The sequence below is a fragment of the Petromyzon marinus genome, chromosome 54, assembly GCF_048934315.1.
Source record: "Petromyzon marinus isolate PM22_M1 ecotype Great Lakes invasive population chromosome 54, UKy_Petmar_22M1.pri1.0, whole genome shotgun sequence".
NCBI classification, from domain to species: Eukaryota; Metazoa; Chordata; class Hyperoartia; order Petromyzontiformes; family Petromyzontidae; genus Petromyzon; species Petromyzon marinus.
In genome coordinates this window covers 1,044,548-1,059,635 of record NC_133720.1, presented here as the reverse complement: position 1 = coordinate 1,059,635, position 15,088 = coordinate 1,044,548, and the positions used below count along the sequence as shown (strand labels likewise).

The window sequence follows — 15,088 nt, the reverse complement described above, 5'->3', positions numbered from 1 at the left end:
TGTTTTTGGCCGTGAGCGGGGAATCGAACTCGGGTCGCCAGGTTCATAGTGCAATGCACTCGCACTTCGCCGAAGGCCACCTAACAATGCACCCAAATAAAACCCACGCATACGAGGGGAATTAAACAACCTACCTGCTGTACTGCCTCTTATAGGCACCTATTGTTACGTCCATTTAGGCTCTTCTCAGCCTAAAATGGTCTTGATACATTTCTGATCCAACATTTATATATTTATATATTCACTGCAAAATTGCAACGGAAATTTGGTGAAGATTTACCTTTTTTTAATTGCAATGTCTTTTAGTAAGACAATGAAAATCATTGTGGTATTTTGTGATGGATACAATAAACCTTTTCCCCATTTTCAAAATTGTCACCCTTATCCGTGAATTTTTACAACAGTACGCTGATAATAAAGTTAAAGGTGGAATGTGTGACTTCTGCATCAGCCCGGTTTACTGAAATACAAAGAAGCAGGGGCTGTCGGATGGATCAGCTGCTTTGAGTCTACAGCGTCCATAAAAAAAAAATCGCCAGATCACATCCTCGCGAATGTTGAGTTTTGTCGAGATTGTAGCAATATCTCCCCATCGCCGACAAAGGGACAAATCGCGTGAGCGATGTGAAAAGTGTTGGCCGTTTGCCGAGATGGGAATCTGGTCTAAAATTAATAAACCATTCAAACCATTTCTATTTTACCAGGTAAGGCCCACTGAGCTATGTAGCTCTTTTTCAGAAGCGACCTGGACACAAATGATAGCTCAAAAAAGTGTCTCATCATGTGCAAATTTATAGCGGCTAAATACAACGCATGCATGCTTCTAAATGTAGAGGGCAAACCCGGAGGACCCAAAGAAAAATCCACACGACCACGGGAAGAGAGAGAGAACGTACAAACTCCAAATATTTAGGCGTCAGGGTTGGGATCTAACCCACGACCTCCTGCATACCAGGGCGAGGGAGATAACCTCTTGCCACCGTGACACCCTAATGCCGTGCTCAAAAGGTAGAGTGGTGGTCTGGATCCAGCGATTAACATTCCACGTTACTATGATGAGGGCTAATCAACCCTTTGCATGGCACGATCTGTTGACTTCCCATAAAGTAGAGCTCATGTTATTAACCCCGAAGAACGATGAACTGAGCCAGAAACAGCACGAGGATTTCAACTTGTAACTATGATTTTTAGACGAGTGGTCTCGTCACGGCCCCGAAGCGTGGAAGTGACCTCACGACCACGTTTTTTTTAATTTACTTTTGGGCGGACATCCGAGGACAGGTTCCATCCCTTGGGCTGTCACTCCGTTATTAGTCTTGTCCAGCGGGCGCGTGGTTATACATAGGACAAGTGCTATGAAGAAGGACCCATTGCCCGGAACGTCGCCGATCATGGTTGTTTTTCATCGTAATTCCGTAGTGAAATTGTTGGTTTTCTTTATTCTTTAGATATTGACGAATTCGTTGAGTATATTTTATTTTTTATTCTAGTATTTGTGCTCGTGTACCACTGCCAACGCAGCAGCAGCAGCAGGACCGCCAGGTATGATGTGCCCCCATTGTTTGCAGTCACGGTGCGATGCTGCCCACTCAACCACCCCCTGACAATCGGACAGCAACGGGCACGCAGTGCCAAGCGATACCTATCCGCTCTAGCATATCAAACCCATCGGGGTAGCCGCCTCCACTGAGCGACGGGGGGGGGGGGGCTTTCCGCGTGGGGGGAGGGGCGGGGGCCGCGCGCGTGACCCCGCCCCTCACCCAGCGCCTATCCGTGCTGGGAAATACAAAAGCGGCCCCCGAGGTGAGGGGGGGGGTGAAGAGGCAGCAGCAGTAGCAGCGAAGATGGCGCCGCCAGCGCGACGTGTCCGCCGCGGTGCCGTGATCAGCACCGCTCTGCTCTGCTGCTTCTTCTTCTTCCTCGCCTCGCTGGGCCTCGTCAACGGCGAGGACAGCAACAACGGTATCCAGCACGACCGCAACAGAGGCGCGCCGCGCGAGGGCGAGGCGGCTCCCCCCGTTGACGCTGACCAGGCGGTCGGAGTGGCCGTGGCGCAGCCGGCGGCAGGCCGTGGCCCCGACGGGGCGGCTGCGCCTCCCCCCCCCAACAACGCGCCCCGGAGGCCGATGCAGAAGCGAGGCCCCCAGGGCCCCGCGTGGAAGATCGCGGAGGAGGCGGCGTGCACCGACGACGTCAAGCACCTGTGCCCCAAGAATACGTGGGGCAACAACTTCGCGGTGCTCGAGTGCCTGCAGGACAACCCCGAGGTGCGTGCGTGAAGCGGGTGGAAGGGGGTCGTGGTCGTGCTCACGCCGCGTGGAGGACGACGAAGCCCGCGGCGCAGTGGTCCCGTGGGGCTCCAGGGGCTGTGGGCACGCTCGGGAGTCCCGTGGGGCTCCAGGGGCTGTGGGCACGCTCGGGAGTCCCGTGGGGCTCCAGGGGCTGTGGGCACGCTCGGGAGTCCCGTGGGGCTCCAGGGGCTGTGGGCACGCTCGGGAGTCCCGTGGGGCTCCAGGGGCTGTGGGCACGCTCGGGAGTCCCGTGGGGCTCCAGGGGCTGTGGGCACACTCGGGAGTCCCGTGGGGCTCCAGGGGCTGTGGGCACGCTCGGGAGTCCCGTGGGGCTCCGTATCGCGGTCGCGGGCCCCCTCGGCTTCTGCATCTACGATTATCTTGACTCGGTTATCGTGGTGGTGGTGGTGGGGTTCTCAGTCCCCCCGGACTCCGTGAGGCTCTCGGTTAGGTGGCATGGCCATGAGTGTGTGAGTCCGTGGGGCTCTTAGAGTCTCATCGTCGCTACGAGTCCCTGGGTCCCGACTCTGATCAGGCCCGATCGAGACTCGGCTCAGTCCGTCAGCCTCCAATCCGTGCGTCTTAATCACGGCGAGTGCCACCCCCGACCCCTGCATCACCGACTAAACGAGAGGCTCATAGCTCGCTTGATGAGCCGTGGACTCACTCTGACTCTAGTTAATGGATGCCTCATGGCGGGCGTCTTCAGTGGTGCCTCGTGGAGTCGCATCGGTTGTTGCTTCCTTGTCCGGCTGACTTAACGCTGCCCCCCCTTCGTTGCTGACTCATTGAATCCACAATCTTCGTCACCAGCACCACCGTTCCGTTATCACCAAATCTTCTGCTATCTTCCTCGCCACCGCCACTACCATTTCCTCTGTATCACCATCTTCCCTATCGCCACCTTGTCAACCACTGTCTCCATTAACGCCTCCATTGCCACCTCCACGATGACCTTCCTCACCAGCTCCATCAACATTTAGTTAATCACCACATCCTCCATCACCTCTATCATCATCATCACTTCACCACCACTTCTCCCCCATCACCTCTTCCATCACCACCACTTTCACCATCACCACTACCACTTTTCCTCTCAGACACCTCCATCATCACCCCCACCACCGATTTCACCAACACCTCCACACCACCACTTTATCCATCATCACCACCTCCATCATCACCACTACGTTTCCTCTCGGCCACCTCCATGATCAACATCACCTCCACACCACCACCACTTTATCCATCATCACCACCTCCATCATCACCACTGCGTTTCCTCTCGGCCACCTCCATGATCAACATCACCTCCACACCACCACCATTTTACCCATCACCTCCACCACCACCGCTGTTGTCATCTTCATCATCACCCCTCGTTGTCACTTCAGAGATGTTGTCTCGCTGCGGTTGTGCACGGGGCGCGTTCCGTGCCGGCCGTGAATGAACGCGGTGACATTTTAATCTCCCCCACACAGCCAGGCAACGACGCGACATGCGGGCGGGGGACCCTGCAGCTCAAAGTTGAGCCACAAAGACCCTGAAAGGGAGGGCCTCGTTTTAGTATCACCATCATCCGTGATCAGTCACGATCGATGATCCACTGCTGGATGAAAATCTTCCCCCACCCTACCATCTCCCATTCCATCATCACCTTTTGCTTAAACGTTGACACATTCTAAGGCGCACGCACGCAAAGCAAAACCACCAACAGCAGACCCTAAAATGTGACGTGGCCGGGAGGGGGCGAGGCGCTTAATTAACCTATGCAAATTGTGTTAATTATCCCTGAAAGGTTACATCCAATTAAACATTTACAACAATAACTCTCATCTCGCGCCTCGGGATTTTCCCCCGGCAGTGTGGGAGGCGGGGTTCAGATTTGGCAGAGCGGACGCGCGCCCGCGATGCTTTGGCCGCTCGCGATTGGCCGAGACGCGGCTACGTAGCCGCGTCTCGGCCAATCCGACGCCGCCAAATCCGGCGAGTCGCTTATGCGATGTACGCAATGGCAACGCCTTCCATCCACGCGATTTAGCAAGCGGCCGTGCTCGATCCACTGCTGGACGAACGGGGACCGGTTCTTCCCCAAACTAGCAGCCCCGTCGCCAAGCGCTCGCAATCCCGCGACGTTAATAATCCACCTGGCACCTGCACGCCAGTAGAGCTGACGTTATCGCTCCATCTCCTCCGTTCACGTGCCCTCTGGCGTTGGCACGTGAACAACGGTGGCCCGAACTCGAGGTGTCGTAAATGGGTGCTGCGTGGAAGATATTTATTTTATAGCGGTCTACCGCTTCGTAACAAGCGAGGGTCGGGATTCGTTACTGACCGGTAATTTCACGCGGTAAAAATGTATCCGCATATCTGAAGTTAGAGTAACCATGGTTCCCATAAGGTAAACGTGGAATTTCCACCACTGGCCTAATACCCCAATTCTATTGAGATTTAAAAATAAACACATCACGGTGGCACTGATGTAGCCGTAGAGGTGGCCGTGTCGCTCAAGGCTCACAGCACTGTGACCACCTCTTCACCATTGACATCGTCATATATAGCCTTAACAGACTTAGGGGCAAGTGCTGTTAGCGTGCACCTATGAAGACCGATACGACACAGCAGGGGGTTGGGGTCCAGCACCAGTGCTGATGTTTACACACCACCCTAGCTTGGTACAGTATGTGTACTCATTTAAGGCTGAGTCGACCGAGGGGAGGCGCAGGACCGGTTCAAATATTCGCCACAGTGGTTATGGGTAGAAACCGAACTCGGGTCCTCGGATTCGTAGCGCAGTGCCGTAACCACTGCGCCACCGCTCCCCGCGTCGTCATACCCCGTCCCCTCCATCACCACCACCAGAGCAGCATCAAGTCACCACCGCTGAGACTCTGGGTTCAAATCCGGGTTAGATCCTGACGTGACTGAACCAGGTTCTCAAGTGTAACTAGTGGATCTAGTATCGGCACGAGAGTCATGTTATTGACACTACATTTGGCTATGTGTTCCACCACCTCTGAATAAACATAAATTGGCATGTGGGGAAGTGCGCTCAAAGTGTGTGGATAGGAAAAATGTTACTTAATGGGATCTCGGCAAAAAATGTGTGGTATCCTTTTAGACGGACCGTGCACTCGGCGAACTGATTGACAAGAGTCTGAATTGGATACCTCTGAATCAGAATATTTATTTCGACTGGAGGACTATGATGAGCTGTGAAGCTCTGGTTCACAGGTGTCCAGGAGGGGCAGAACGTTACAACAATGCAAAACACGACAGGCGTGCAAAGTGTAGGAAAGGTAAGTGTGTCGCGAAAACAAGCTCGCGTGACGCAAGTGACATCGGTGGCAATGATTTGAATCAAATTTGTAAAGCAAAAGGTCGTTCTGTAAAGGCCAAGGCTGCTGTCACTGCAGTCCTGCACGAAGAAAACAATCTATGGTGCTACAACCCTTAACCCCAGCCGCAAAACCCCCTCATCCTGAACCCTAAACCATGAACCGCGAACCACTTTACTTTCGTGGAAGAAGACCCTCCACGAGAGGGAGCTCTGAAGGATATTTGGCCTCATCCACACTTACCAGACATCTCGAAAGAGTAGACCAAACACCCCATCGAGGCTGCCTCTGGTGGAGACTTCCACCAGCACTGGTGTGGGCCAGCGAGCACGGTGGCGAGATGTTAACGACCTCGCCTGGTATGCAGGAGGGTCGTGGGTTCGATCCCGACCCTGACGCCTATATATTCGGAGTTTGCATTTTCTCCCCGTGGTCGCGTGGATTTTCATCCTGGTCCTCCAGTTTTTCCCTCTACATCTAGAAGCATACCTTGTGAGTATTTGGCTGCTATAAATGTCCACATGATGAGCCATGTAGTTGAGCTATCATTTGTGACCAGGTCACATCTGAAAATAGCTATATAGCTCAATGAGCCTTAATTAGTAATTACAAGATTAAATCATAAAAACAAATTTTATGTCCACGTGTGCCAATCGGCACATTAATTTTCAAATTCCTCTGGAATCTGTTATTGTTTCCCGACTTTCCGAACCGAATAATTTTATTGTGTTATTTTATTTTATCAATTTATTATTTTATTCTCATTCTACGTGACTTTACCGAAAGAACCAAAGAAGATTCTAAAAATGGTTACCGGTTTATCGATTATTTTTTTTAAACCGTTGTTTCTTTACCCACATTTGTGGGGACTGTAGACACTTTTAAATAATCTGTATCTAAAATACTGACAATTCAGTGATTGAGAACTCATTTGTCTGTGTTCTCATTTAGAAGGCAGACCTGGGGGTCTAAACGTTGTGATTTGTATGTACTGTACTGGGATCTGTGTGTGTGAAAACTATATTGATTTAGAGTTTTATTTAACCAATTGAAAGCTCATTGAGATGTGTAGCCTCAGTAAAAGTAAGACCAGGTAAGATCCTAGGGTCAAATTCGTAGGCTATACGAGCTATGTGGATATACTCTCTATTGATTTGGTGTCCTTTAAGCAGGACAAACCCCACTGAGATTCCCTTAACTCTTTGTTTCATTAGAGGTTTGTGTTATTATAAGACTCGCACAGTTAGTCTCGTGTATGTCTCTGCGCTATGTTGTGATTGCCTTTTATTAACAATGAGATTCATTGTCGCATCTTTTGTTTTTTTCCCCCCCTTCGTCTCACCGAGCTTTGTCTTAATTCTTCACATTTAGTTTGGCATCCTCATCATGCATCACCTTTCTTTGATCTTGCATTGTGCAGCAATCAGTCGACTTATTGTTTTCCCTTCCCCTTGGCCGCCCCCACTTTAATTTCACCGTCCATTAACTATACTGGTTATTTAATTATATTTAAAATATTGACATCCATTGAATAATTTTCCTTCTCTGAGAGTTAGTCTAAACTCTGCAACCTTCTGGACTACATATTGTTTTTTACTTTAACCATCTTTGTAAGTTGATTTGCATTCTCTTTGCTTTGTTGGAATTGAAACTTGCATTGCACCAGCCTCCAAGCACTTCCTGTGTTGAACGTGGTGGGGAGAGACGTCACTAACAATGTCCGGTTTGTCCGCTGGAAGGAAGTCACTTTCCCTTTTAATCTCTCCATTTGGGCCCCGCCATCCACCTTTGTCCAGCTTCTTTATTTTTTGTCAAAAGGTGTTTGTCATTTTCACACCGTTGCTGGCTGCAAAACTCATTATGGCTTCGCTCTCATCTCTCACTTCATTGACAATATGTATTTCGCGTGAAAGATCTTGTCATTTTAAAGGTAACAGCACTGTCTGACCAGTGTGGTAAAATATCATCAAACAATCCCCACCACCCACGTGGCGTGAGCAAGCCATCCTTCAGAAATGCATTGACCGAGGGCTGTAAATTGTAATTTGATTTATTCATGTTTAATTCACTTAAAAACATCACACAAGTATAACACACAATTTGACATGATTAACAAAAAAATACAATAGCCGAGAGGGATAGAATATGGCCGTGCGAGGATGAATATCTGGATGATCTAATTGACATTTGGCTGCGGATTAGTTCACCTTACAGTTGATAGCGCTGCGCTGGATTAAAAGTAAATTCAGGCCAGGCGACGAGCCCCAGCAAGGTGGAGAGGAGGAGGGGGAGGCCCTTTTTGCGTGCCCAGTGGCGTTTTTGCTGTTCCTTCAAACGTGTCGCGTCTCGTGGCGACACGGCCGACATTAGCATGGCGTGCCTTCCCCGATTGTAGTCGTGTACGGTCACGCGCCAGTCGTGCGTGCCAACCTGCCGGTGCGTGCCACCGTGTTGTGGCAGCTATGTTCAGATTTCATTACCACCTAATTTTTACGCCCTGACTTGCAGAGCGGACGGTGCCTTTACGTGTTAATGTTGCCATGCCTGGCTATGGACACAGGCTCTTGCACATCTTCTCTTAAAAGGTGCCCTAGTGCAAGTGTTTCTTCCCAAGCTTCAGTAGATGAATCAGACTTTTAGTTAAATAAAGCAAAGACAAAGATCACCCATATAACCTTAACAGCCTTTTGGGACAAGTGATGTTAGCGAGCACCTATGAAGGCCGGCACGGTGCATGAGGGGGTCGGTGTCCAGCACCTCGCTTGGCTGCCTTTGTCTCCTGCGTTGCGATGTTTTTCACACGGCGCCAGGGTACTCATTTGAGGCCGAGTCGATGTAGAGAAGGGCCATGGCCAGTTAAAATAATCGTCAATGGTGTTGGTGGTGAGTGGGAATCAAACTTTGATCGCCAGGTTTTTGTAGCACAGCGCGCGAACCACTGCGCCACCGCTCCCCACGTTAAATAACACACTCACACCCACACAGATGAATAGGCCATTAAGAGTCATCAATGTACTTCGATGTCAAATTCAGTAAACCATCGGCATAACGCATGAGTCTGTAGTACATGATTAGTCAACAAGTCAACTAATAGCACATCGGTCTTTTTAAAATACGGCTGCCCATGGGTGACCTTTAAAATGGGCATCACACATCACCTAATTACTGGCTGGTTTGCCCAGAGCTATGGCTAACCGGCCACACTGCACATTACTTGAATGGGGCTTATCCTGCTTCACTGATGCACTGAATGCAGATTGTTTCACAATGCACGGTGTGAACATCGTAACACCTTGGTGACACAAGGGCACTTTCATAAGGGCATGCTTCCACACCCCGATCACTGCCTTCTTGCTGCCAGAATATGCAAATTGTTTGACAGTTGCCTTTCAGCTTTCATGGTCTGCTCTTCTTATCTCTGGCACGTCGGGCTTTTGAGGTCTTTCGCATTATTCTTGACGCCCTCGTGCAAGTGTGAGTAACCTGCCCTCCATTCTATTTGGGTGCCCTACCCATTGCAACCTCCTTGCTGTTTTGAATGCTTTTTGTGCCACATTATGTTGATAAATTACAATTTGGATACCTTGTTTCGCTTCACAATCCTGAGCGTTCCCTTCATGCACCTACAGTACTCAAAAGATTGCTTACCATACTAAAATATGCATTCTTCACGTGCCGTTTGCGTATTTGTATAACGTGCTGGATTGCACTTGCAACTGTCCGTGCAGTTGTCTTCTCTGGGGGCTTTTGGAGGAAAGCCAGAGTACACGTGCTTCAAACGGGAACCTTGTTAATGCCAACGCTGTGAGTTTGTTTGTCGAGAGAGAGAGAGAGACACCTTAATGCGATTCAGCATGCCGTATTCATATCTCGATATGAGGAAACCACAGGGGAAGCACCTCAGTGGGTCATGCGGTTTTTAGGTTCTGGCCTTGAGCACACTTTTTTAACTAACTTGACTCCGCTGCCAACATTGCCCTGCACGCCGACCGAGTTATTGCTCCTCTTCTCGTGGACACGAGCTCTGTACAAACTTTACTATGAGCAGCATGTTTTATAAAGCTTTACAACTCGGGGGGGAAGCGTGAATGCATTCGCTCTTGTCTGTTTGGCTGCCTGTCGGTCTCTTTGTCGCGGGTGGCATGGGTGATGTCACGATAACTCTCGTAAAGATGTATCGAATGTGAACAAAATTGTATAACATCCTGTTGATATTAGCCGCTTACCCAATAGAAAACCCAAGATTAATCAAGTGGCTGCCAATATGATTCGTAATAAAAACAGCGGTCATGAAGAAAGAAGCCTTTTCAGCCAACGTGATGAACCTCATACGCCATATATGCACCTTTCTCTTCACTCCCGATGACATCATTACACGTGGCATAATCTTCCCGTGTCTCATCCTCATGTGACTTGTGGCATCTTGTTGTGCAGCTTGGAAGGAATAGCTATTATTGGTAATCAAATACTTTAGAGGACAAATGCACGTCGGAAAGCATTACAGAATTAACACGTGTGTGTGCAGGGGCCGGGTCATTGCACAGAGGCTTTTAGAGGTTGTGGCTTGGGCATTTTGAATTAGCCCCCCCCCCCTCTGCCTGCGTAAAAAAACTAAACATTTTACTGCTTTATAATAGTTTAAACACAATCGTGTAGCACCATGAAACAAATCAGGTAATTTCGTACTTTCAGACCTCGCATTGCCGCTTGTTACTTTCACTTGTGCCAACATTTAAATAGTTTTGTCCACCTTAGCTTGGATATAGCAATACAATTTCTGCATCACATTTACATCTCGAACGAGCATAAGCAAGGTCAGTCAAAATTGAGTACTTGCCATTGGATATTAGTGGTGATTATACGAAGAGGGCCCCACAAACCTATAACAGGCCCCCCTATAACAGGCCCCCCTATAACAGCCCCCCTATAACAGCCCCCCTATAACAGCCCCCCTATAACAGGCCCCCTATAACAGGCCCCCCTATAACAGGCCCCCCTATAACAGCCCCCCCTATAACAGCCCCCCCTATAACAGCCCCCCCCCATAACAGCCCCCCCTATAACATGCCCCCTATAACATACCCCCTATAGCATGCCCCCCTATAACATGCCCCCTATAACATGCCCCCTATAACATGCCCCCTATAACATGCCCCCTATAACATGCCCCCTATAACATGCCCCCTATAACATGCCCCCTATAACATGCCCCCTATAACATGCCCCCTATAACATGCCCCCCTATAACATGCCCCCTATAACATGCCCCCCTATAACGGCCCGCCGACAGCCTTGAAGCTTAATCTTGGCCGTTGCATAGGCATTCATTTTTCTTCTTTGCTTTAACAGTGGGTGGTGCTCTAAATACCTTTTCTCCAGTGTATCACTGCGCATGACTTGTGCATGTATTGGGCATAGCGCATGCATAAATAGTTATTAAAGTCATAGTGATTTTTTTACAAAGACGTACAGCCAAGTGTATCGCCATGTCACCCTGAATGGACCCGATCTCATCGGAAGCTAAGCAGGGTTTGAGCCGGGAGAGTGCTTTGGATGGGCGGCCACAATGCATGGCAGGTGTTACAGACAAGAGACCACAAGGTGTGTGTGTGATGCAAAATCTGTTGTACGGTACTTCTAAGCCCCCACTTCTATGCTCCCCATCTTCCCCGCCCGGCCCTGATGAACGCGGTGAAATATCAAATAACAATCCCTGCGATTTGCATGCCATGGGCCTCATCCAGCAAGTTGATTGAAAGAAGGGATTTTAGTTAGATCGCGTAAAAAAAAGTGTGTCGTTAAAAACCGCCGCAACCCTACACAGCCAACTAGTAAGGGTTGTCACATCAACAGAACGTGGCCAATTTGTCACTAGTACAGCACACCAGTGTGTTGGAGAGCCAAGCCACAACATTTACAATCTGACTACGACGTTTCACCAGTAGTTACAACCAGCTTCATCAGGCGACAGCCAGATTTGTGAAGAAGTCCACCTTTTTCGTTCCTTATGTAGAGGTAGAGATGTGGTGACCACGCTTTCTGCGCTCCTGGATGATATTGGTCGTGAAAGCCTACGTGTGTTATACAGCTAAACTGCTGTCCAAAATCAAGTGTAGATAGTCTGCTCAACACACGTGTGTTGAATACCAAACGTACACGACTTGGGGTGTATTTTTTTATTTCTATCATTTACATTCCTCTATTTGCTTGCTTTCTTTTTGAAAGTTTCTGCCCTTTTCCGACACCGAGCTTGGACTGGCCACCTGTGGAAAAGAGCTTCATAGCTCATCGGGTTCTCTCCAGCTGTAATACAATGTCCTCTGTCTAAGCTTGCAAACCTGGTTGTTGTTGTTGTTTAATGAGTGGGCATCTCTGCTATGAAGAATGTGGCTTTGAAAACATTGTCACAGACACTTTGGCAATGTGACTTTAACCATCAGCAAACAGCTGCTAATTGTTGGCAAGTGGCTATGAGGAATTCATGCTTAGTCTATTTTGACTTATCCCTTGGTAGCTGTCAGAAATGGTGGTGGTTATTTACAATTTTTGTTATTCGATTCGAAATGAAATGCTTGACTGCTGTTAAATTGGAGTAAATTATAAATCGAGGTACAAATTTGACTTGAAGTATACTACCATATAATCATTGACACAGCCTTTAAGTTTTAACATAAAAACATATACGAGATGAGTCTTTGATCTAGAACATTTTGGAAATTTATTCATGGAATTTTAGGCCCAAGTTAGTATTTGATTTGGATTTAAATATTCCATTTGATTATCTTTCATTGCTTATAAATATTACTCGTTTGAATTCAAATTATTTTTTTTACCTAAAATGTATAAGTAAAACCAATAATTTAAATGAAGCAATTTGTATCGTTGAATAATTTAAGCAAAAGTCAAAAAGACTTGACGTGACGGATTGGAAGTGGCACCGCTGCCGGTGACGTCTTGTTTTCAGGTTGGTGCGAAACAAAACACCTCAGATTTATCCCAAAATCGCGAGCACATGCTGTTGTAGGCCAAGGCTGTTGTCGGCGATATGATTCTTCTTGACAGCAGAGGTCTGGTAAGTGGCTTATCTGGCCAGGTGGCGCTGTCCTTGGGAGTGTGACCCACAACAGCCTTAGAGGGCCGATCGAGCCACCGATTATTTTTCCGGATTGTCAATAGGGCATACCGTTTTCTTGGGGAACCAACAATGATTGGTCTCCATATTTGAGGTTTTTCTTGTTAGATCGCGTGAACATAAATGTGTCGTTAGACCCGCCGTCGCCAAACACAGACAATTAGTACGTTTTTTTCACGTACACAAGACCTGCCAATTCGTTAGTAGTACAGCACACCGGTGTGGTGGAGAGTAAACCCACAACATTTACAATTCGAGTACGACTTTTCGCCAGCAATTATAACCAGCATCATCAGGCGACAGCCAGAGTTGTGGAGAAATCCTCCTGTTTCGGTCTTATATAGAGGAATAAATGTGGTGGCGGGTTTAACGACACGTTTATATTTACGGGATCTAACCCCAAAAACCTCATGAATAATATTGGTCGCGAAAGCGTACTACGTGTTAAAATGATTTGTCTCTGAATTTTCAGTCCCTGTTCATAGGAATTTGGAATTTCTACTTCCGACTCAGAGCAACAGAAATGAGCACTGTCCCATTGTGTCTTTGAGCAGGGAGTTAGTTTAACTTGCGTGGTGGATGGAGAATACATTTTCTTAATGCTGTTTTTTAAATAGGCAATTTATAGGACCATAATGGAAAGAGAGTGCTTTATTTTATCAGATATATCGATTAAAAAATCTTTTGAAAAAATGATTTCAAATGTAAAATTATGGTCACATTTTTAAATGGGTTCAAGATGTATTGTGCACTGGGGAATTAAAATATTTCGGTGCGGATTTAAAAAAAAATCAGGATTGTCGTCTGTTAAATACTGCAACGGGTTTTAAGCTTCCTAAAATGTTGGATTTAAAGGGCTTGTAAAGAGGGTCATGAGTATGAAATTTGGATTAAAATGTTAAGTTCATCTGACATCCAAGACGGCCGAGAGGAATCTTCGAGCTGCACAGCGTTCGTGACTGTTTCACTCTAAAAACTGTTAAAACTAAAACTCATTTCATTTTACCAGGTAATGCCCACTTAAAGCTACATAGCTCTTTTTCAGAAGCGACCTGCCCACAAATGATGGCTCAACAAAGTGGCTTGTCATATGGAAATAGTTTGCAGCCAAATACTCGAGGCATGTTTCTAAATGTGGAGGGAAAATCCGGAGGACCCGGAGAAAAATCCACGCGATCACTGGGAGAGAGACACGCAAACTCCAAATATACAGGTGTCAGGGTCGGGATCAAACCCACAACCTCCTGCACATTAGGCGAGGTAGTTAACATCTCCTAGCTACCATGGCGAGACGTAAAAAAACACGTGGATCTAGTCGGTTGTTCACAGGACGTAAACTGCCCACGTAGGGTTTGTGCGGTTGTGCGGTGTATCACTCTTGTGGTTCTGTGTAGTGCCACGTCCTGTACAGCACAGTGTGGGCATCGGTAGTGTAGTGGTTTACGGGCTGCGCTACGAACCCGGCAACCCGAGTTCGATTTCTGCTCACGGCCATTCCTGGGCTTCCCCTAGGTCGACTCAACCATAAATGAGTAACCATCAACACTGGGGAGGCAAAGGCCGCCGTTGCTTCGTGTTTGTCATTCGCCTCGAGTGCCGTGCCGGTCTTCATAGGTGCTCGCAAACAGCACTTGCCCCTACAGTCTGTTAAAGGCTTTATGAGAGATCTTTGTATGTCTGACGTTTTGCTCCATGTGCTTGTGGCTTCAGGAATTTAGTTGAAATCTCTTCCTGAAGAAGCTCCCAGCACGTGGAGAGAAAGTCGGACATGGTGCCACACAAAACACGTGGTACACCGCGCGATAAGATATAAAGTTGTTTGCATCTGATATTTTCCACCGCATTACGTCTCGTGCAGGCGGACCTGATGGTGTATTCCTGTAACCCAGTGACTTGGGGGAGGTGGTGTCGGACGATCACGCGGAGTGAATTGCTTGTAAAATGCAGCGCAGGAAGTATGTTGTTGATATCGTGGAGATTTTGGAGTTTCATCCTCATAAGTTGCCGAGGGTTTCGCCTGGTATTCCAGTTTCGTCAGATGTAATCAAAGGCAAACCATCCCAAGCAGAAAACCCCTCAACGAGAGCCGTGAGAGTCCACGGAGCATTTCCACACGGAGAAGTCTCGCCGCAGTATTACTATTATTCTACTTCGGTTTCCACTCAAAGTCTTAGGCATATGCCGAATGGAGGCGGGCCATTTTAACCCCGAAAGACCCAGTCCCAATCTCCACGGCAATCTTTCCTCCGCCACTGACGGCATTTATCAAAACGAGGCACAACCAGATACCGTAGCTTGAGAGGTAACTTTTTCAAAACAATATAAAT

The 15,088-nt window shown here is 48.0% G+C and overlaps 1 protein-coding gene across 1 annotated transcript in view; it reads left to right on the top strand.

The window, feature by feature from the left end:
* Positions 1-1,802: 1,802 nt before the first annotated feature.
* The window catches only part of GLG1 (golgi glycoprotein 1), a 59,243-nt gene continuing 45,957 nt past the window's right edge, over positions 1,803-15,088 (top strand). Inside the window, exon 1 of the mRNA XM_032974514.2 lies at positions 1,803-2,267. Within this exon, the coding sequence (XP_032830405.1) occupies positions 1,845-2,267 (423 nt within the window). The 5' untranslated portion in view covers positions 1,803-1,844. The remainder of the gene's footprint in view (positions 2,268-15,088) is intronic.